At 50.5% G+C, this 24,210-nt stretch overlaps 1 protein-coding gene across 4 annotated transcripts in view; it reads right to left on the reverse strand.

Annotated features, from left to right (window-relative positions):
• The window catches only part of ASTN2 (astrotactin 2), a 329,185-nt gene that overhangs the window by 189,025 nt on the left and 115,950 nt on the right, over window positions 1–24,210 (reverse strand). For 3 of the 4 annotated variants that reach the window (XM_035342004.1, XM_035342006.1, XM_035342007.1), the window contains exons 6-7: window positions 17,139–17,285; window positions 5,120–5,287 (exon numbers count right to left, since the gene is read on the reverse strand). In XM_035342004.1, the coding sequence (XP_035197895.1) occupies window positions 5,120–5,287; window positions 17,139–17,285 (315 nt within the window). The remainder of the gene's footprint in view (window positions 1–5,119; window positions 5,288–17,138; window positions 17,286–24,210) is intronic. The other variant, XM_035342005.1, reaches the window with a different exon arrangement.

Below are 24,210 nucleotides of genomic sequence, written 5' to 3' on the forward strand. Positions count from 1 at the left end.
TCTGACAAGGCTGAACCAGACCCTGCTGTCCTGCAGCCACCTGAAGCACAGGCTCTGGCCCTGTGGACACCTCTCCCACCTGCAGGATCTGTTCTTCTTTATTTGCAGACCCTGGGTGCAGGCTGCAGGGCTCCCTCCAGGGCACAGCCTGGCCCCTTGGTCCCTGCCACATCCCCAGACCATGTGGGGTGCTCTTGCCTTGGCCCATCTCCCTCCTCACCTACCGAAACCCCCTTGTAGGATGTTGTGGGTGCACCTGTGGCTCCCAGCACTGCTTCAAACAGAGCCCGGGAGCTGCAATAACCCACGAGGAGGTGCCGTGGGCCCAGGAGCAGCATCTCTCCTGGCTGCCAGCTGGGCCAGCCTCGTGGCCTTGCGAAACCTTCTGCAGGGTGGCTCTGTGCTTTGGGTGTGCAAGGAAAACCTGGAATTAACTTGACAATTCCCCTCCTCTTCCCCCACTGCAAGTCTCCCTCTTTGCCCAGATGCATCAAGGCAGTTAAGAGCAAGCTTAACTTGTGAGGACTGTGTCTGGTTTACGCTCAGCACAGATATTATTCTCATCATTTGCTAAACCCCTGAGCTGTGCTGCCGAGGAAGCTCCCAGGGGGCACACACGCGTGGCTGATGCAAGGCAGCAGTGCAAGGTCCTGAGCTGGCAGCACCCAAGGGTGTTCTGCAGTGCCCAGCTCATGTATTCTGCGATGTCCACTGCCCAAAACAAGTACCATGGGTGAGAAGTGACCTTCTGCAGTGCTGGTGGGATGGGTCAGGCAGGTGAGATGGGCCCAGGAGCACTCAATTCCCTTCCCTCCCCTCTGTGGCCTTTAGACAAGCACAGAAATGCCATTACAAGAACATTAGTAGCTGCAGGATTAAACACTCTAATGGCAGAAAATGAGAGTGTAAAGACAGCACAGATAACCTTAACTCAGCCCCCTCGCAGGCATGCATTTTGATTGCTGTTTATGTCTAACACTTCAGCCTGAAGCTAAATTAGCTTGGGAGTTAACTGCCTCCTGCCCTGCTTGGTGCAGAAGGCAAGCTGTGCCGCCGCTTGGAAAGAAATCGTATATTACATGGTTTTTGACCAAGTTATTAAACTACATACCTTAGAGAGACGGAACCTCATCTTATAAAAGTCTAAGTCAATAAAGACACTGGGATCTTCCAACAGTGAAAATAGCAGAAGTGTACAAGAACAAACAAATATTACTTGATGTGCACAAAAGCCACATGATATTACACTGAACTATCAGTGAAAATGACTGTTTCCGTAAACACAAATACACCCTCACTGAGGTTGGTCATCTACTGATTTACATGTTCAGCTCTGCAACCTCCAAATCCCCTTTACAGGAGCCTTTAAAAAATGGGCATGTTTAACAACGACTTTCATCTGTTTCCTGCCTGCAAGAGCCTTGTCCTACCAGGACAGCAAAACCGTCTGCAGCTCAGGTGACAAACTAGCCCATTTGGAAGATGATGGAAACCTTTTTTTCTTCCTGCCAATTTCTAGAAAAGACCTTTCACTACCACATCTAATTGGGTTCTTACAAGCATGTGCCTATTGTTTTGTGCGTGCAATTAATTGTGGATGCACAGAAGAGAGCTTTGACGGGTAAGTGCCTGATTTATGGATGGGAAAAAAAAATCAACGCACTTGCACCTGCTAATCAAGGTAGCGATCCATCTCATTTATGCCACTGCTCTAGCAAGCCTGACAGCACAGAATCACAGGCTGTTTTTCCCAGCGTTTGGCCCTCAGGGACCAATTCTCCAGCAGGCCTCTTAAGTGATGCCCACAGAATGTGCAAGTGAATCAGTTTTGTGCATACAAAGCAGGTAATTGTGCTCACAAATCGGGATTTGCATATGCCACCAAAAATGGATGCCCTCGTAAATGCTACCAGCACTGGTGAAAAGGCAAGTGAAAAAGCAGGGCTCCGTGATTGTACAAGAAGACATCCCAGAGTGTGGCACAAATGCCATGTCCACTGAAAAAACTGAGAGGGAGGAGAGGTGCCTGCAAGCCCCAGCAGGCAACAAACCTTCCTTGTCCTCGCTTCAAGCAGCGCCTGCCAAGAAGATGGGGCATTGTGGCTGAAGCTCTCCAGCTGAGGAGCAGCTCTGGGCCACGTGGTTTGCACTGTGTGAGGATGTGCCAGCATCTGGAAGAGGCACCCAGCTCACCTGAAGTGAAAGATGGCATTTTGCTCATGTGCAGATGTTGGTGCTCTCTCCGAAAAGCTCTGATGAGTTGGTACTTTGCAATACGGGCTTGAAATTTGTCAGGGGCAGCAATCATTTAATTAAAGAATGAGTCACACTGCGAAGACACAAGGGAAGGCACATTAAGGTCAGGCAAGCAAAATGTGTTTTGGCATTTCCTAGCGTTTCAGAGCCACCGTTTCCAGTGTGGATTATTATTTGTACTGAAGTAGCACTCAGTGGCTTCAGTCACGAATCAGCACATCGTACAGACAGACGTTAAACAAAAACTCCAACCCAAAAGAGGTTTTCAGTCCTTGGAAGGGTGAGAGGTTGAGTCTCAGCAGACAGAGCTTGTGTGACCTGGTGGCCTCTGTCCAAACGTGTGCCAGGAGCCCACAGCACTGCTGCTGAGAACACCTCTGCCTGAACCCTGGAGCAAAGAAGCTCTGGGCCAAGGCTGGATCCACACTGCAGGAGAAATCAGCTATAAATGTGTGAGAGCATTTCAAGGCTGGCCCTGCTGCTCTTCACAAGGGAAACCTTCAGGGCAGTCATCCCCCAGGCAGGACAAACCTTGGTCCAGCCTTCTCCTGGACACCCAGAGAGGAGGGAGGGCAGGGACACCCCTTGCACCCACTACTTGGGATGCTCCCAGAGATGATAAAATCCCTGACCTGGAAAGGTTGAGATCTAGATGGGATTTATATCCCCTAGTAAAACCACAGGGCTCTCTCTCTCGTGGTGATAAAAATAAATCACCCTTAAAAATAGAATGACATTAATAAAAATAAATCTCAAAATGCACGCTGTGCATCACCGAACGACAGTTTGCTCCCAGCCTGGCATGGGAGCTTCTCACCAGCTGAAGGCTGGTCAACAGCAATGAATGTGAGCCATGCCTGGGGCTGTCTCCTGGGGTGGGGTGTCCAGCAGGTACTTCCAGAGGCCTCATTGTCAGGGGATGGTCGCTCAGCTCTTCGTAAAATTTGGAAAACTGCTCTGAAAACCTGCAGCCTCACCAGCAAGCCCTGCCCTGCCCCTGGGGATCCAACTGGCACAGACAGGAGAAAGGTTTTGGTTTATCCACGTGCAAATCGTCAGGATGGAGAGAGGGGGAAGAAGCTGGTGTACATTTTGGGTGAGGAAGCTGACAGTTCAGATCATGGCTTCTCTGCCCTCCCTCCATCACGGGGCTGGCTTAGAGCCCCAACGTGCCAGGACCACAGAGATCTTCTGCCTTGCTCCTCCTGCTCTGGCTGTCACCTCTGAACAGGTCACAGACCCTTTAAACCCATTTCCCATCCAACATCCAGGATGAGCCAGACTTCAGTCAGCATCCGGCAGAGTCATCGCCACCCAGGTTTTGGCCAGATGGGAAGCAGGGATGGGAGCTGTAAAGCAGCAGATGAGGTTAGGACCCAGCACGGCGCCGGAGCTGAGCACCTCCCAGGCTAACGAGCATCACTCCCTTCCCTGCAAACGAGATCTGACACGTCCTGCTCAAGCGTGGGGCATCCAGTGAGAGGAAGAAGCTGCTCTGCTGCACTGGGGATGCACAGGGAGCAGCAGCAGCTGCTGTGGGAGAACACGAGACCACGCAGGGGCCATATCAGCCCTTCTCGGTGCCAGCGAGCAGAGCTACCTCCATAGGGTCTCCTCGTGGTTTCTGCTGGCAGCAACAGTTTTTCCTTCCTCCTCCCCTGAACCTGGGGAGAGCTGAGCTGATCTTCCCTTGTCCTCAGAGCTGCCTGCGTTTTGCTGATGTCCTTCTGTGCTGAGCCATGCAGGTGTGAAGATCTTCCTCCTGCATCACCTCCACATGCCAGGGGGCTGCTGCCACCTCCCAGCCCACTTTGGGGCTGCAGGTGACACCCAGGGCTTGTCAGCATGGGGAATTGGCCAGAATAATTTCTGTGCTGTGGCTACGCCTGTCAGTGCCTTCTGCAGACAAGACTTGAGGACCAGGAGTATGAAAAGAGAACATTGCCTTGACCAGGAAAATGGATTTATGAGACCTAGCTTAGTATTTGCATCTCAGCTGAGAAGGGAGAGATGAAAACAGCCCCCTCCTTCCAGCCCCCAGCACACTCGTAGCTCCCAGCTCATGGCCTGGGAGGGTTTCTTCCTCCCCAGCTGCCATGCATTAGCGGCACAGCCTACGGCAGCGGGATGCTCAGAAGAAGCCTTCTCCTCCGTGAGCTGTCCCTCTTCAAGCCCACTGAAAACACAGCAGCCAACACGGGGTCACCCACTCATGCGTTTCCCACCCCACGGACCCCCTTCATTCCCTGGTTGCACTCTTGCTGTTTCTGTGTTCCCGGGAGGCTGCAGATCCCTGTGTGTCACCCGGGAGCGTGGGAGCCAGAAGGAATGGCGCCACTTTACCAGCACAGCAGAGGCAAATCTGCATGCAGGCAGGGTGTGCTCAGAGAAAAACTCATCTGTGGGTTGGGAAAGATAGCAGCAGTGTCTGCAGCTCCAGAACAGAAGTGGACAGATCAGACCTAGGTCATATTAGGCAGGAGCAGAGATGGGAAATGCTGTGCTCTGCCATTAAACAGTCAAAGGAAGACAAGGGGTGCTGATGGGGCAAGATCACGGGTAGTTTTTCAAAATGGACAGCAAAACAGCACAACTCGTATGCAGCCAAACTCCACGTGCCTCCTGTCACCACACCAACTGATAGACCCGCTATTTCTAATCCCCATCCTGGCACCCACCTTCTTGACGCCTTGCTGATGGTGGTCACCGCTGCGTGACCCTGTTGGTACCCCTCCGTACCCGGTGCCTCACACCAGGCTAGCATGGGGCTGAGCCAAGCAGGCATTGGCAGACCTGGACACCAACCTCCTCCCTCGCCTCTCCAGCCTCTGAAGGGTCTTCGCTCTTCCCAGGCCTCCCTTACCTGTCTCTTGGTCGCACAGCTGCTCGCAGGCATCGGTGGTCCTCTGCCCACAGAGGTCTCTCACCCAGGGTGACGTGGCATTGATCTGGTAGTAAAGGGACAGCTTGGCTGGGTTTAGCCAGTCGGAGATGTCCAGGTAGCTGCCTTCACTCACAACGAAGCTGCTGCCTAAGGGTGGAATACAAAAGTGTGTTAGGTGTGCAGAAAAATGAAAACAAAAAAAAAAAGTAAAAAAAAATAAAGGAGCATGTCACAAGGAAGAAAAGGGATATCTTAAATAAGGCACCAAGGAATTTGTACACAAGGCAGCAGAACTTCTGAGTTACTGCCCCATCATTCTCCACAGCAGAGCCCCTGCTGCAGTGGGTCAGACCTGGGTACTCCAGTACCAATGGGAGAAACCAGCCCTGCAAAGGCTGGGAATTGGATGAGGAGCATGGGTTGGGGTGCTGGGGGCTCCTCAGCCTTCTCTGACAGATTATTAAGCTTGCTTTGCTCTCTAGTTTCTGGTTTCTCTTTTCATGCTGATTGGGAAAAAAAAGGCGGGGGAGAAAAAAAATGGCCCAGTATCAGACACACTGTTCCTCTACAGCTGCTGTGATGCTGAGATCAGCAAAATACTACTGGAATAACCAACGCTCAAACCAAAGAACTTCATTTGACTGTGAAGTTCCTCCGTACAAATGCACCCCAGCAAAAGGTCGGCATGGGAGGCTCCACTGCTGAGATGCTCCCCCCCTCCCACCCCTCCCAGTATCACGAGATGCTGGATTTGATTCCCAGATCTGCAGAAATGTGGACAAGTGCAATTATTCTGGCCTGTCAGAACCGAGCATCCCTTCCCAGCTCACGCAGGTGGTGTCCACCAGAGATCAGGACCCCAGAGGCAGGAGGCCAGCAGCACCCCAGCCTGTCCCCACCTCCCTCCCCCTAGCTCAAGGCAGCAAACCGGCCCAACACAGCTCCTCGTAGCAGAGAAACTCCCTCACTCTCTCCCCCGAGAATTAGAAGAGAATTCCTGCCAAAAAAATCTTTCCCTACAAAATCTTATGTTTCTTTATTTTGTGAAATGTATTTTTCCCCACTGGCATCTGGGAATATGCATCATCTAATTAGCCAAATAGATTTTCAGTTCAGCCCAATCATTTCCTTATCTAACATCTGAGGCCCGGCATCGCTTGGGGGATTTTGCAGGCACAGAGGTCCTCATTAACTCTGATCTTCAATTACATTGATTATAAGCCTGCCTCCATAGTAGTGCTGCGCAGATCAGAGGGGAGCCAAAAAACCTCTGCCATTAAGTGGTGTTTTACAAAAGTGACCGGGGTAAAAGCCTCTAAAAACAGGGGAGAAGAAACCTTCAGAGAGGAGCGGCCCAGGTGAACTGCCAGGAGATAGCAGGCATCCTTCCGAGTGCTAGGACAGGGACACGGGGCAAGCTTTGCAGACACTACCTGAAGACTCAAATCCTTCTTAGTGATTACACGAGGATGGCAAGGCTACAGATCCAGGCTGTTATTTTCCTGAAACCTGAGGGCTTATATCACTTAGAAAAATAATGTCTAAGTGCTTTCATAAGCACTGCCGAAGCTCAATGAACGACAAGACATTAAAAAAGCAGAAAAAAATATATAGCAGCAACCACCCCACATGAACCTGCTCGAACATAAACTTGCAATTTCTTTTTGAATGAGAATTGCAGATGCTTGAGGAGGAAGGAGCCCGTGTCAACCTCATCCTGCACCACGTTATCCACACAAAGGATAAGAAAGCAAAGCCTAAGTCAAACATTCAGGAGAGCGACCCCATTTCCAGGTATCCTGAGATCTCAGCGCCATAAAAATATAGGTCCTCATTTACGTGAATTCAAATCCTTTGTATTGATACTGCTTATACAGATGCGTCTCTGCGTTGATAGCGGAGGAGTGCAGCCGACCTACTGACTGCACGAGCAAACAGCAATGAGAGCTCAGCTGCTCTGGGGACCCAGCGAAGCCTGAGCCTGGATCACCAGGGCTGCAGGAGACGTCTCAATCAGCCCCACGACAAGAGCAGATTGCCACAACACCAGAGGAGAGCATCGAAATGCCAGGCTCAGGGAATTTCCTTAGAGCCACCTAATTTCTTCTGGTAATTATCGTCTCTACCATCAATATTTAAAGACAGCTTTAAATACCAATGGTAACTATGGCTGGTTTATTTTACCAAGTGAAAATGCATCGTGAACCCACGGGAGTGTTTACAGCCACATAGCATCCTGCCAATCTTGCTGGCTTGTTTTTGTAGCTTCCTAGCACGGCTCAAGAAGCACGTAAGTGCATTTTGAGGCTCAGTTACAGACAACTCCCTCCGTGCCCAGAGACTAAGTGCAAAACCACCAGCTCTTGATGAAATCTTTACTTAATGAACCCCACTTCTATTTAAAATACAGCCAGAGTAAAAGTAACAGAAGCAAATCAGACATAAAATAGCATAATTAGGATTCGTAAAGAGGAAGGGGACTTGAGCCATCGGAGTGCCCTGGCACAGGACCTGCCTGGCGGAGGGGACCCAGCGGGTGACAGCGGGGAAGCTGTCCTGGGACAGGCTGACCAGAGCCAGGAGCAGCTTTGTTGGGTGAAAAAAAAAAAAAAAAAAAAAAAAAAAAAACAGATTTGAGAAGCTTGAAATAATTTGCAAATTTTGCTTCGTTGTATTTTTTACACAGGAAGACCTTCCCAAATATCATGCAACTGGAATTGAAAGAAAAAAAAAAAAAAAAAACGAAGTGAAAACACTTGAATCCCAAATCCCTGAATTTAAAGTTCAGTGAAATATGGGATTATTTTTTCCATTTCAGTCTAAGAAAATAAATAAATAAATAAATTAGCTGGGGAAACTGAAAGCTCTAGTTAATTGTAAACACTTCATTTCCTTCCTAGGAGGAGGAGGAAAGAGGGGAAACTTCCAGCAAGGAAACTTCTCACATCACGGCCCAGAAACGGGCAAGACTGTGGGATGTGTTCACAGATACACTCCTCACCTTCGCTCTTACTGAAAACACAAACAAAAATCCCAACCATGATCCTTTCATAGCTTGATAAAAAAAAAAAAAAGCAGGAAGAGAAGCTTTACAAATATTTTGAAAGCTAAAATTCTGAAGATTTCAAAGCCTTTCTTACACAAATTTTCTTTTTGTTTTCAAAGAATCCACACACATAAAACAGTTTTCACAAGTCACCAGCGTGCACTTATCAAAAACATCTTGAAAAGCCAAGAAGGGGAAGATTGAATATCAAATCCTTTCAGAAACTACCGAGAACAAACATTTTCTAAGCGAGAGCCATTTCAAACACCTTCAGCTTGTCAGAAACATCTGCCAGATCTGCCTTCTCCGATGCGCGGCCTTTCAGCGGAGGTAACAGGAGAGGACAGCGCCAGGGGAGATGAAACCCATGGGGACACGAACCCCACGTGGCTCACACCGCCTGTGCAATGGTGAGGGAAGCCCCAGCTCTGAGCTGTCCTCTGGAGATGTGCTCTGAGAAGCACAGACCCAGCTGGTTTGCCCTACGCCCGAACCCGGCCTCCAGGTTGAAGCACACGCGCAGGGACCACAGGGAGCAGGGCCCAGGAGATGCCATCCCCCAGCTGACTTCCTTAAGCTCAGCAAAACTCCCCCTAACCACAGACATTTAGGGCCCAGGTTAAAGCATCCAGCAGCATCACGTCAGCCAGAGAAGGGGACACAACAGCAGCAGCTTCCAGCCTGCCACCACCTCCCCGCGGGGTAGGACACAACCCCTGAGCTCCACAGGCTTGGCGAGCAGGGCTGCACCCTGTACTGGCGCTGCAGCACCACGGAGCACTTCACTACTGTGCAATGCCAGTGCTTGGGGGATTGTTTTGTCTGGGTTTTTGCATGTGTGTGTGTTTTTCCCCCCTTCGTTCTCAAATGCTGATCAAAGCCGGACCCGCTCAGTCTGCATCCAAAGTTCGCGTCTCTCATGCTGAGGTCTCCTTCAAAGTTCAGTGGGACTGCTTAAGCCTTGACAAAAGAACCTTGAAGTTTTGACATTTCAAAAATCATTTTCCAGACCAAAACAGGATAAAACAGCTCAGAAGAGATATCTAACAAGGGAAAAGAACAAAGCGCCCAAAAGGCAGCCAAAAGGGTTTGGCTTTTCCTTTCTCTCTCTCTTTTTTTTTTTCAAGGGAAGAGATCAAATAAAACATATTTTTTTTGAAGAATTTTTATTTCTTCCTCCCTCCACTCTTTTTGTCTTCTTTGGTCAGCTTGCTGTATCTTGGACAACGAAACTCCCTTTTATCTAAAATTAGTATTTTATGTTTGAAAGATACGGGCGGTCATGCGACAGGTTGCTATTAACGTACCCATCCCTGCGCTATCTTACATTGTAATCCTGTTAAAGATTTACTCATTTTTTAAAGACCACAGGAAGGATTATCCTCTTGCTCCCATCTATAAGCACAAAGAATAATTCGATTTCTTTAGAGACTTCCTTTTTCTTGTAAAACTTGAAAGAACATTTCCCAAAGAGAGAACTCCTCCCCTGTCAGCTCTTCCCATTGACCAGCTCTCGCGCTCCTATCCTGGTACTGGGCAGTAAGAAATTTTGCTTCTTAAATCTCTTTCAGGAAACTCAGAGGAAAAGACAGACAGATGCTGTTCCCAGTACACACACACCTTGAGCTAAGCAGGGCAACAGGGCTTGGTGCAGGGTTTCATCCACAGACTAATGCAGGGCCCAGCTCTACCTCCCCTCTCCTGCTTAGCACAAAGCTGGACAATTTTGGAGTAATTTCCATTCTGCCAAATGAAATTCGTAATTTCTTCTGCTAAACTGAAACCAGGAATAGTATCACGGTGGGTTCAAATCCACAGTAGCCATTCCCTTTTTGCTTTACAAACAGTATTTTCTCTTGAACAAGATAAACACCTAAACAGAAAGTTTAGTAAGCTTTTAAAAGCACAAAAGTCTATACATACGTCTTTCTTTTCCATTTATTTTTTTCTATCAGCCAAGCTGAAAATGCAGCTCATACCACACACAGGGCTTGGCTCCAGGAGGTATTGTCATCACCTGAACTCTGTGCACGGCCGTGGGCTGCTGGCGCCAGCGCTCCCCAACCTGCAGATGTGCGAATCCGGAGCTTCCCATGCATTACAAACGCTGTCAATCCTCACGTTTTTCACCCTGGCACAGCAGAAGCAAATTAGCGATACAAATCTGTATGTAATTACATCTAAGACTAGAAGCATCTTTCCTGTGGGAGGAGCGGGGTTACATTTTAATTGTTAAATCACACTTGCTCGGTAATTTTGACAGATTCTTTCTTTGGATTTTCTTGGAAATCAGTCCAGATTTCACCAGGGATGAACTTCTGTCAAAGAACGCGTGTATTTCATTTTACAGCAAGTGATCACTTGGGCACCCTTCCCCAGACCTGAGCGGTACCAAAACACCCACATGCAAACGTGCCGTGGCTTCAGCTCCACAACACCTGGGTTGAAGCCACCAGCACCAAGCCCTTGAAGTAAGGGGCCCCTCCGCCTGCTCCACGGTGTTTCCAGGCACCAGAACTGCCCAGGTGTCAGTACCAGCACACTCACGCCCTCAGTAGGCATCTGGGCTAGCAATGGCTGAGACAAATCAGATTCCTGCAGCACAGCTTCTCTTTAATGCTCTGTATCTCCAAACTCCCTCGCTCCAGCCTGGGGCTCTTCTGCAGCGACACTCTAGATATTGGACAAGAGTTTGGGGAAATCCACCCTAAATCTGATCACTCTGCTGAGTATCTGATGGATGAGTTGTGGTAAGCTTTAAAAAACATGAAGTGTGTGTGAATGTAAGAGATTTTTCAGCCAGCGCCAAGACCAAACTTTCCCCCCAGGGCTGCAGAAAACGCAACCAAGACGCAGCACACGCTAAATCGATGCACCGTAGGACCAAGGCGAGCCACCACCTGCTCGTCACAAGGTTGGGCACTGCCAGTGGCACCACCTGGGAGAATTACAGAGTGAAGTGGCATGCTCTGGCCACGCAGCCTCAGCAGATCCTCTTTGCATTGCTGCTTATTGCTGCTGCAGGTATCCCATGAATTGTTGCTTGAAAGCAAGCGTGACCCGAGCCAGCCTCCTAGGACTGACCCACCAGCACTCTGCTGAGACAGGCAGGGTCTCATCCTGCAAATACATATGCCCAGGTTTTCATCTCTCCTTCCTAGGGAAGGGAGCAGGCTAGCTGGCCAAATTCACTCTGCCTTATTGCACTCTGCCCTCAGTGTCCCTCCCACATCAGAGAATGAATGGTGCTGGTGTGAGCTCAGCAGGCGCTGGGCGATGCCACTTCCCCAGTGCCGGACGCGTCCCGCCTCTCTCGGGATGCCACAACCCCCAGCTCCAAGCAGGCCCTGGCTGACACCATCCAAACATCACCACCAGTCCCCCAGTTTGCTCCAATAAATCCCACAAGGGACTGAGGAAGAGGCATTTTCCTTCCCTTGCAAGCGGAGCTGCCCCGGCACGGGGACACGCTGAGCGCGGGATCACAAGCCTGCCACAGGCACGATAAAAACATGATGTACTTCAGCCTCCAGAATCTTATTAGTTCCTCATGCAAAGTGTGTTCACGCCGTAAAACCGTCTTGGAATCCCTTTGATCCACGCTGATACAGTTTATAAATTGATGTTAATATTTAGAGTTCATGCCTGGTGATGCTGCAGCCATTTGCTCGCATTTTCTTGCCAGCCAAGCAGGCGCGGGAGTGGGCGTGAGCTGTAAGGCAGGCACGGGGATGACCCGGTGATTAAGAGCTGATGAAATTAAACGCAGTCTGCAGAGCTGCCCCCAGCACAGCCACCTCGCCAAAAACATGCTGTGTTTGGGGCAGCCAGACCCGGGGCTGGGGCTGGCAGTGCTGCTCCTGCCGAAGCACTGACCCGCGTCTCCGTGCAGCAAAATGGGCATTGCTGCAGCCGAGCAACTCCGGGCTGAGAAACTGCAACAGAAAAGCCCAGTTTCAAGCCAGCCCTTTCTTTCTGCTGATTTCAGGGGGGGCAATGTGGCTGGGAATGGTTGGGGAGCTCTGGAGCCCGGCTGCCATAGGGGAAAGCTCCGAGGGATGGCAATTTTGAGACCCAAGCCCTTCCTCCATCCTTCTGGTGCCAAGTAGAGCTGCTTCATTTGTAAATCAATGAGCATCTCCAGCTTTTCCTTTGCTGTAAAGCAGAGCCCAGCGCTGGGCCGCTCCCCACCGCCTGCATCTCTCCTTGCTGCTTATTTCTATGCAAGCGCATGCGCAGCACGTGCCGAGCACACGTGAGCCAGCGCCTGAGGAACCAAACTAATGCCTGGTCACCTCTGAGGGCTGCACAACGTTGAGCAGGAGATGTCAAAAGCAAACAATTTAAAGCAACAAACTTAATTAAAACCAAAATGAGAAGTTGTTGCGAGTCCAACAATTGCAGTCTACAGAGCTCAGTCAATCTTTGGGGAAAATTAGCAAAAGCTGCTAATAGCAGCATCCAATTCCACCGGCGTCTTGGAGGAAACAGTTGTAGGGGGAAGGAAATAAATAACCTTCAGATGAAGCAATTACTGATCGGCTGTGTGACAATCACACACCATCATCATTCAGGCGGGCAGATGCAGATGCACGAAGCTTGGGAAAAACGCCCCAAAGCACAGCTTCGCCCAGCTCTGCCACCTTACTAGCCACTCACGCCTGAAGCACGGGCTCGGTTTGCACGGCTGCCGGTAGCCAGAAGAGCACCAGAAAGCAGCAGTGCTTCAGCCACCCAGGAGGGCTGTACACAGGAGTGCTCGGTTTGTTTTCCTTCTGACCGGAGGAGCTGGTGCTCATCCCGTGGGATGCCCCCACACCTGCAGCTGGGCTGCAGCTGCAGGAACACCGGTGCTCCGAGCAAAGCCCACTGCAAGCGTCCCAGCTGCACAGGCCGTGCCTCTGCTCAGTGATGTTCAGAAACCACCCTGACCCAAGCTCCGTGCTGTCCCAGACAGAGGCAGCACCACGTTTTCCCTGGCACACACCTCCAAAGAGGCAGAAAGAAGGCTGCAAATGCCCAGAGATGCCTCTGAAGCACCAGAAGCCTGGTTTATGTCCTTTACTTTATTTCCACTTATAAAATGAAGCCCTACAAGCCCCTGGTTAAGCGTAGCTCTTCCTTCCTTCTGCACGCCGTGGAGGACCTTGCCTACCTCTCCCACTAAAGTATCCCGATACAAACATCCACCAACACCATATATAACCTCTTTGCAGGCTATAAAAATGGGAAGCTTTAATTGATACTATATTTCAAACTGTTGTGCAGCAAGGACATACTCCAGGCTAAGTCCTCTAGGGTATCTTTCTCCAGCCCTGCTTTCCCTGCAAGCAGCTCCCATTGCTCTCCCTCTACTTTTTGAGTTATTACTTACAAGAGAAAAACCCTCCTGAATGCACAGAGCTGAGTGGCTAACATATTCATAAGGGGTTTTATTGCTCAGATGGAGGGACTCTCTTTTCTTTCCCCCCCCCCTTTGATGCTGCTAAATGTTCCTCTAAATAATGCTTTGCATTTCCAAGTCCTCATAAAAGCCACCGCAAGCCTTCCTATAAATTCAAGCCTGCTCTGAAGTGGGCATGACGCCTGCTGCTGGGTGCAGGCGAGTTTCTGACACCAGGGGGACGCACGATTTCGTGCCCTGGAGCAGTGGCAGAAGGGAGCAGAGGTTGCTCGAGCCCTTTGGGGAGGAAGGAGTAAGGAAGTGGAGGCCTCCCTGCCCTCCTGGTGTAGGGCAACCCCCTGCAGCACCGAGGGCAGAGACAAAGCCAGCGCCTTCCTCAGCCCTGTGACAACCCCACAGGACCCGAGCAGCAAAGGAGGCTCCTTGCAGTGCACCACCAGAGGCTTTACAGGCACCGGTGTGTGTCTCGCAGGGGAGGCCCCCAGCCTCCCCCTGGCAGCCAGGGCAGCGGAGAGCAGCGCAGCTTGTGCCAGGCTCCTGTGCAGGTGGCTGCCCTGGGGAATGAAGAAAGAGCAGCTGTACAAACCAGTCAGTAATTGTTCAGAGGGGAGCGAAATGGGGGGAGAACCCATCAAATGAACAAAAGGGAGAAAACGACCCAAGAGAGAAATAAGGGCAGCAGAGACGTGCTGGTTATTAATACAGCTGGTGGCAATCTGCTCTCCCACCCTTCACTGCCAGTTGTCTTCTTGTCCCAGCCCTTCCCCTGCTCTCTCCCATTCTCCAACTCGACCAGGCTCAGAAGCTTCTTTTTCCAACACCGCTGCTTGTTGCAGGGGGGAAGCTGCTCTCCCCAGGGCTGGAGACATTTGGTGGGGCTTCTCCCCCCTCCTTTCCCCAACTTGGTGTAGGATCCTGGCGCAGCAGAGCTGGCTCACATCTATCTATTTCCTTCACAGATGAGTCTTCATCTGACAGGAGAGGGATTGCTTTCAGCCTCTGCCTTTGGCTTTTCCTGCAGAGGTGTTGGTAGCTTCTCCGTTTGAAGATTTTCCTTGGCTACTGGCATCTGTTGGAATACTGCGTACCAGGAACTGGAGGGCACCCTTCTCTTGTGCGGGAGCATCTCCCACCTTCCCCGCCTGCTCACAGAGCCCTCCTTATCGTCACACAACATACAAAGCAGAGCAGCTTAAGGATGCAGACTGTTTAAGTGCACAGCAACATTAACGAGACGTTGGGTGCCGTGTGAGCAGCTGCTTCAAGACTGATCAAAGCTCCCAGCCCCATCTGGGCCAACGTCATCAGCTCTGCCGCCGCTCCACCCACATGGCAATAACCATGCCAGCACCCCCTGCCACTCCTGCCACCCCCAGCCCTGATATTTGGCAAAAAGCAGCATTAAGAGCTGGAAACGAACCCAGTAAGGCAGGGAGGAACAGGTCCCCCCGCTGCCACCAGTACAGGACTGCAGGTGACCAAGCTACACGCCACCTCCCCAGACACGGCCAGCATTGGTTTCCTGGGTGCCATAAAGATTTCCAAGCCCAGCTCAGTTCAGTGTTGCCTTTAAACGTTTCCTAGCCTTTTGCTGCCAGTTTGGTGCTGCCTTGGGAGTTGTTGTTAATCAACTAGAAGGGACAACTTTAAGAGCTTCCTCTTCCCTGGCAATGGACTCCGCCATCACATAAAGCGATGAGATTTCAGTAAAACTGATAGCCACTGCAAAATGTCTTTGCTGCCTCTGTATGAAGAATTTGACTGTTTCCCATAAAAATATTTAAAAAGTTTTTGCAGTTTGTAATTATATTTTACAGTTTCATTACAAAGCTCATTTTAATTCTTTGCCAAACCGTTTTTACCAGTCCTCTTGCCACTTTCTCTTTAAAGAAGTCATTAAGTTGGAACTGGAGATCATCCCATTTCCCCCAGTTTCAAGGATATTAATCTATTTTATTGGTATTTCATTGTCATTTCCATTTGAGTGTTCTCTGTATTTGCATAATTTGCACTGCCACCCCCTTCCTGGTGAAAAGCACAGACTCATCTTTCCCTTTAACTCTATGGAGTCGCATTACATTTTGTTTTATTTGAGTTTTCGGGGACCCAAGCCTTCTGTGGGCCAGAGGCTCTGCAGGATGCTGGAGCCTATTTCCACCACTGCCTTCCCCCCGGCCTTCATTCAGCACGGCTCCTGTGCTCTCCCTCTCCTCTGTGGCTGGTTGCGGGCTGGGGACAGCGCGTGCCTCCCAGCCTAACCTGGCCGGTGCCTCGAGGGACGCGAGCTGATACTGGAGCAGCCTCATTTCCCCAAAGCAAAATGAGTTTCTGTTCTCTGATTGTTCGGAATAAAAATCTGCGAAAACTACAGAATATTTATTTGCAGCCTGGGCAGTACTTAATGCCTTTTAGAAGCAGGTCAAGGCGTAGACAAGTCCCTTATTTCAAGCTGTGCCTTTTTCAGCTCTGCACTCCTCTAACGGTCCGTTCCTCCAGGAACGTTCCTGAGGCCACAAAGCAGATACTCTCCTCCTCTTTTTCTTAATAACCAAGCTTTAGCCTTTAGGGCAGCCTCCACATCCTGAGATTTGACTGCAATTTCCAGAGCCAGCAGCTAAGAAGCTTCCTGAGGGGACAGAGCAGCAGCAGCCTTCCCACCAGCACAGGGCACCAAGCCGCTGGCACACAGCACGCATCCCAAAAGCATCGTTACAGGTGCAGACACACATGCTTGGTGAGGCTCCATGCTGGGACTGAAGAACCCACTCTTATCCAGGCTGAACACCATTTAAAACAGACTGGGGAATCCCTCTCTGTCATGGGGGGATGCTTTAAGCCCTGCTCTTCCCCACTGCTGCGCCTCGTTAAGCGTCTAATTCTCCCCACTGTGTTCACACCCCCAAAGGACACCCTCCATCCCAACCCCAATGCGGGGATGGGAGCCAGCACGGGGCTGGGAGCAGCACAGTTCTGGCAGGGAGAAGGTGTACCCTCAGCACGCCCCGAGCAGTCAGGCGAGCAGGGGAGCTGAGGAATTGGAACTGACTGAATAATGGGTCCCATCGGCTGGAAGAAAATGAAATTTGCCCTCGTGTTACTGAAAACTTGCACTTGACGCTCACTGCACATTATAAAGAAAAGGTCAGTGAAACACAACAAATGCAAGGAGCCCAGTCGGAGAAAGCAATAAATAGTGACAGCAGCCCTTGTCTAATTTTTCAAAGCATCTCTGCCTTTGCTCAAATACTACCACTTTCACTCTGCACTGCTGCAAGGGGCTGGGACAAACAGATCGGCTGCTGCAGGACAGGAGCATGCATACGCAGGCTCCCGGGGCTCATCAGTGAGTCCCGATGAGAACAGGAATATCCAGCAGATATGTTAGTGATAACAACAACAAAGGTGCAATTGAGAAGAGGAAAGTTTACCCCCATGGTGTGGTCCTCTAGAGATGCCCGCTAAGGTGCTTACTCAGGGAGGCTCTAGGTAAGCTATAAAGAGAGCGGCTGCTGTGGGGTGAAGGGGTTCTGATGCCCATGGGGTCTTACCATCGGCGATGAAGTGCTCAGGTACATGGAGTGTCACCTTTACAGTCAGCGGGCAGGAGAGCTGGGAGCCGCACACCATGGCAAGAATGCAGGAGCTGACCGCAATGAGGGTCAGGGCTGTCTTGTTGATGGGGCTTTTCATCGAACCTGGAAGGCAAAGAGAGTGGTGGGTGCTGCGGGAGGGACCCGCCTCGGCACCCCCACCCCGAAAGGCCCCCCCAGCTTGCTCTGTTTCCCCCTGCCCCGTGAAGACCAGAGCTCCTGGATCCCTCACACCCTATTCCTCCCATCACAGTTTGCTCATGGTCCTGCAGGCTCCTGCAGCCAAGCCCCAGGCAGTTTTCATCAGCCTAGGTTTATGTGGCAAATTGTATCAAGTCTCAAAAATAATCAAGCCAAAGCCGAGGGCTGCTGGTACCATGGCATCATTTACTCTTGCTTAACGCCAGGAGAAATCTGTGTCTACAAATTTTATGTAGCATTGCTGAGTGTTAATTATTTATACAAATATGTATAAATATTCCGTCATCACACAGGGACTATGATGAACAACAAAGTGACCTACAGAGCCAGCTGCTTTTTACCGGCAGCAGAGATTACAAGAGAAGTTTTATTTTGTCAGTTGCGGAAGCTTACGGAAACTTCAAAAAAAGCAGCTCACAAAAGGTTTTGTTACAAGCGCCAACCCAACACTTTCCAACACAAAGAGGGGCTTCTGAAGGCAGCACCTGGACGGGATGTGGGTCTCCTGTCCCCAGCGCCATGGCCGTGTGCTGGACACGTAGGGTAGGGGATGTCTGCACGGAGTAGCCATCAGCTGGGGACATCCCATCATCCTGCTCCTCCCCTGCTGCTCTGTGCAGGCCTGCGCGCACAGACAGCCTTGTTTGGCACCTCGTGTTTTATTTTCTCCTTCTTTTTCCTTTCTTTCTTTTTCCTTTCTTTCTTTCTTATTTATTTTTTAAGCAAATGGAATTATAGAATCACAGAACAGGGACAACTGAGGCTGTGACAAGGAGACTAGGAAGCACCAAGAGGGTCTTGGAAAGATGCCGAAGGGATCAGGCCTTCTCGTTATGACTACAGGAAGTACCATGCTCCCAGGATCTCATCCTCCCGAGGGATTTCAACCACCTGGGTGTCTGCTGGGAAAGCCACGTGGCAGGCAGTAAGCCAGCCAGGAGCCTCCTGGTGTCCATAGAGGACGAACCAACCAGAGAAGCGTTACTGGACCTGGTGCTCACCGATGCGGCAGAACTTGTTAACAAAGTCAAAACTGGGGGAAGCCTAGGCTGCAGTGACCATGCCCTGGTTGCGTTTGCGATCTCGAGGGATATGGGCCGGGCTGAGAGCAAAGGCCCTGACCTTCCGCAGAGCCAACTTCCAGCTGTTCAAAGGATTAGTGGCTAAGATCCCATGGGACACGGTCCTTCGGGACTGAGGATCTGATCAGAGCTGGAACTCTTTGAGGATGTTTTCCTTGGAGCACAAGAGCTCGCTTTCCCGTATATAATAAATAAAGAAGTGAAGGTAGGAAACCGGCATGGCAGAACAAGGACCTGCTGGTCAAACTTAGGCAAGAGAAGGAAATGCACAGATGGTGGAAACAGGGCCATGTGCCCAGGGAAGAGTACAGAAATGCTGTCCGGATGTGCAGGGATGGGATCAGGAAAGACAAGGCACTGACAGAACTAAACTTGGTGAGGGAGGCAAAGAATAACAAGAAGGGGTTCTGCAGGTACATTGGCCACAGAAGAAACACTAGGGAGAGTGTGGCGCCTCTGACAAATCGAGATGGAGAACTGGTAATGACAGACGTGGAGAAGGCAGAAGTACTTAACAACTTCTTTGCCTCAGGCTTCACTAGTGGTCAGGCTTCTCTCGTGTCCCCGAACCTCTGGGCAGGGGCTGGGGGAGCAAGCTGAGTCCCCTCCCATAAGCGAAGAGCAAGTCCAGAACCTCCTGACTTAACCACAAGTCTCTGGGCCCTGACAACATGTACCCCAGGGTCCTGAGGAAATTGGCTGATGTAGTCACCAAGCCACTCTCCCTCATATGAAAAGTCATGGCAGTCAGGTGAAGTCCCCAGTGACTGGAAGAAGGGAAACATCACTGCCATTTTTTAAAATTGTAGAAAGGAAGACCTGGGGAACTACAGACCAGTGAGGCGCACCTCTACCTGGCATGATCATGGCACGAATCCTCCTGGAGGCAATGTTAAGGCACACGCAGGACAAGGAGGTGATCTGGGACAACCCGCATGGCCTCGCCAATCACAAATCGTGCCTGACCAACCTGTTGGCTTTCTGTGATGGAGCAACTGCCTCAGTCAACAAGGGAAGACTGATGTCATCTACCTGGACTTCTGTAAGGCCTTGGAGGGGGTCCCACATCACATCCTAATCTCTAAATTGGAAACATAGGGCTTTGAAGGGGGAGCATCTGATGGATCAGGAATTGGCTCAATGGCCACACCCAGAGAGTGGTGGTCAATGGCTCTGTGTCCAAGTGGAGGCCGGTGACGAGCAGTGTCTTAAGATGAGCAGTGACTTAATTGCATTGTTCCTAGCCGTGGCAGTTCTCATTGAACACAACTAGAGTGAGGGTGTGCTACGTTGTTGGTGAGTCCGTGTCCGTGATGGTTCAGTACCCTCAGTCTGACCGGACCCACATTGGTCAATACGTTACTGGTGATCTGTGACTGAATCCAACCAGACCCATAACAGTGAATCGGCTACACCCGCTAACGCGACAGTTGGAAAAGACCTTCACGATCACCAAGCCCAGTCATCAGCCCGACCTACTGAGTCCACTCACCAAGTCTCAGTGCCACATTCAAAACATCTCGTGAATACCTCCCAAGATGGGGACTTCACCATGTCCCTGAGCAGCACATTCCAGTGCTTGACCACCCTCTCCATGAAGAAATCCTTCCTGATACACAACCTAAACCTCCCCTGGTGCAACTTCAGACTGTTTCCTTATATGCTATCATTTGTCACCTGAGAAGAGACCGACACCTTCCTTGCTGAAACACCCCTTCAGGTAGTTGCAGGGAGTGCAAGTAAAAGCCAACAGAGAACTCAGACATCAGCAGGTCTAGAGTTACAAACTCACCAGCGGCATTAGGATGGCTGAATCAGGTCGTCTACAGTGTAGGGGGACAGACCAACCCCAGGGGATGAAGGGAAAGGATGTGAGACTGGGCAATGAAGACATGTTTGGGAAAGACCTGGCTGTCCCATGAGATGTAGATGCTCTTGTTCAGTGCAGGCCAGGAGCAAACATTAGCCACCCTCTGATGATGGAGAGGACCAGGACAAACAATCCCCTGGCCTCTGCTACCCCATCCTTGGGTCTCTATGGCCCAAGCAGGGGCAGTCCCAGCACCCCGAGGCCTGGGAGCTGCACGTTGTTCTCCCCAGCCTGGCCCCTCCATCAGCACCGTGTACCAGGATTGCAACGGACACCTCGCCAAGCAGTCAGGTCCGTTCAGCTCCGTACCTCCTGTAAACTATTTGGGGAACACAGAAATGCCAGCGGGAGGGCAGGGACCAGCAATACACCCAGGTGCTGCACAGACTGAAGCAGTGCAGCCAAGATGTCCCAGCTCCTGGCAGACCTGGCCGTGTGCCTGCCGAGGATTCAGGCAAGGACATGTCTTTACTTTTGGAACTTGATCCAGCTCCCCCCTCCTTGCTCTCTGCCATTGCTATTTCATCAGCAGAGAGATTTAAAAAGCATCTGCTTAAAAATTGAATGGGAGATGCATCTAGCAAGTTAGCACTCATGTGTTTCACCCTATAATTTCATCAAACCCTCTTAGAGATGTGGGTGCCAGGGCAGGGAACTGGTGTCCAGGCTGAGCCCGAGGCACAACCTGCGTTTTCCAGGCCAGCAGAGTGCCCCATCAAAGCCCCCCTGCAGCAGGATGGAGCCTGCACGGTGGGTGCTGCTCCTGACATTTGCAGGACAAGGGAAGTGGCTGATCTGCTGGGAAACACCCCAGCACTGCGGACAACAGGAGTATGCAAAATGATTATTTATGAAGCATCTTTCACTTTCCTTACGCATGCATCATCTAAAGAGCTTTCCCACCTCTATTTCACAGCTTTATCACCCATCTCCTGTGCCCTCCACCTTGCCATGCCCCTTTTTCCTTTCCAGTCTTTATTCATATCACTACAGTAAATTAGCACCTCCAAACTCACCCTCTGGCAGGGCACACTGTGCCTGCCACAAACCCTTCTTTTGGTTGGCATTGCTAAACTAATGCAAAAAGAGAAAAGAAAAAAAAAAAAAAGATGGAGAAAAGCTGCCATTGAGATAATTGGACACGGTCAAGTATACGACAGAGCAGAGAACACTGGATTTTACCATTATAAATCACCTTTCAATCCAGGGTCTTAAAGTGCTTTGCAAACATTTTATCACAAAGCCCTTAAGAGTTAGGCAAGTATTATCTCATTTTTACAAAGAGCCTGAACCACAGGCACGATGGCAGCCTTCACCACCCTGCAGCACAAGCCAGGCTGGGATTAGGGTCTGGGGGCTCCAGGTCTCCTCCCCATTGCTTCTCTCTCTGTGACTACGAGGAAAGGTGCACAGGGGCCTGAAACAGCAAAAAGCCGATTACAGCTCAGTGAGTCTGAGCTTGGCTGCCCAAGGGAAGGGACAATGTGCTGCAAGTCTCCTCTAACCGCCTTCCCCGCTTCTCTGCCTTCCCCTTCCTGTTTGTTTCCACCACACTGCTAATTACTGACCTCTAGAACTGCCTGAAGTTGGCTGTCACCAACTGAACCAAATCCACGGGAATCCTGCTCGAGCAGAGATTTTGTTTCCAGCTCAGCTCTTTATTGCTTACGAGCAGTTTCCTGCAGGTTTGAAGGCAGGCTATTAGGAAAGCAGATCCCTCCTCCCTCTTCGAACAGAGGTACATTTCTCGTTTTCCATCCCATCGCCTGCCCCTCCGACCACTGACAGTAGAAGTGTTTGAACACCCATCTGGAGATAAATAGCTGAGTGCCAGCCCTCGGAAAACACAGCTGTATTCTTAACAACCCATGGCTAACTAAACAAACCTCAACAGGTTCACCAGGGCTACGTGCTCCTGTTCAAGGTCTGAAACACATGAATAATTCCTTCCTTGTCCTGGGGGTGGGATCCAAACCAGCTCAGTAATTCAGGAGGAGCTGTGCCTGGGCACTTTCCCTCCTCCCGTTGTAATCTCTGGGCTTCCAGGAAAGAGTTTATTGTGCAGATTTTAAAACTCAGTTCCACTGAACTTCTTTAGATACATGGAAGTAATGCAAGACCTTCCCAGGCAGAGGCTAGGACTCAGGAGCCCGTGAGATCCTCAGCACTCAAGCTAAGTCTTGGCTTGGGTATTTTGTGGTCCAAAAAGGCCCCCAGGATGTCCAGGCATAGCTGAGACCAAGCTTGCTCCCCAGATTCTTCTGTCCTAACAAATCATTGCTATGTTGAGATGCTCTCACCCTGCTTTTAATTAAACAGGTCTCTGCCGTGCTTTGGATGCTTTCAGCAGAGCACGAGGGTGTTCAAATGCTCAGTCTTGGTTTTAGCCTAACTTGCAGGGAAAGCCATGGGGGAGGCACCTCTGTGAGCCCTGACACCCCAGCACTGCTGTGCCCGAGGGGGGATGCAGCAGTGGATGAACAAGAAGAAGAACTAACTTCTTGAACCGGGAGAAACAACCTCCCCTCAAACCCTAGGCTGCAAGAACAAAGGAGAGAGGAGGAGAAAGAAAAGACAAACCTCTCTGGTTTAGGGCAGAATCATACCTGAGAAGATTTCTTCTACCAGCCCAATTAACCACAGCTTAATTAAGACTGGAAGACAGGAGGAGTTCAGGAGCCTAAATCTCACTCAAAGCCTGAGCGCTGGAGCAGCTAGGGCAGTGGTTGAGGACCTCTGGCCCCTTCCACCTTCCCACCTGGGATTTTTTCCCCATTAAACACTGGTGCCAGTTAGCCCAGCTCCAGCCTCACAGAGAGCGTGCAAGTCCTTCCACAGGCAGCTCAAAACCAGCTTGCAGAGTACCAAATTCCCCCAAAGATTTTGCACCTGCTGCAAGATGAAGATAATTTCAGAGCCACCGGTGTAAACACCCTGCAAACAGACCCTCCAAATGCACCGTGTCTCCTTGGAAATATAATTTACTTCTGCAGTTAATTACTCGCTGCTTTGTATATTTTCCCTTGCCCACCTAAAGGACAAGGGTGGGAGAGATGCACCAACAAAACTCCAGGCTCATTTCTTTTTGATATTGGCAGCGCTGCTTAAATTCAAGAAAGAAGAAAAAAAAAGGTAAGTTCAGAACACGTATGGATTTACAAGCAACACGAATATCCTGTGCTCTTGGTAATATGATGTTTCTAAATCAGGCTCATAAATACATGCTTGGGAGATTAGTCTATAAAAAAAATAAACTTTAATTACCCCATCTTTATCAGCACACAGCCCATAGTGTTAGCCATATGTAGGCGTTAAACGCCAAGTGCTTCACAATCTTCCCCACCCCCCGGAGATAATAGCATAATACAGCATGTTTCGAGGCTACTCGGATATTAAAATGCATTTCTATCACCCGAGAAGGAAAGGGATATGGAAACCAAAGCAGCGGCACAGCAAGAGGCGGGACTGCTTAGCAACGCACGGCACAGCCACCAGCACGGGCACCACAGCATGAACACCACAGCACAGACACCACAGCATGGACACCACAGCACAGACACCACAGCATGGACACCACAGCACGGACACCACAGCACGGACACCACAGCACGGGCACCACAGCACGGGCACCACAGCACGGGCACCACAGCATGGACACCACAGCACACCAGCCACCACACCACAACCACCACACCACACCACAGCCACCACACCACAACCACCACACCACACCACAGCCACCACACCACACCACACCCACCACACCACAGCCACCACACCACCCTACACCCACCACACTACAACCACCACACCACACCACAGCCACCACACCACAGCCACCACACCACAGCCACCACACCACAGCCACCACACCACA

This window comes from Oxyura jamaicensis, chromosome 17 (genome assembly GCF_011077185.1).
Source record: "Oxyura jamaicensis isolate SHBP4307 breed ruddy duck chromosome 17, BPBGC_Ojam_1.0, whole genome shotgun sequence".
Lineage (NCBI taxonomy): Eukaryota > Metazoa > Chordata > Aves > Anseriformes > Anatidae > Oxyura > Oxyura jamaicensis.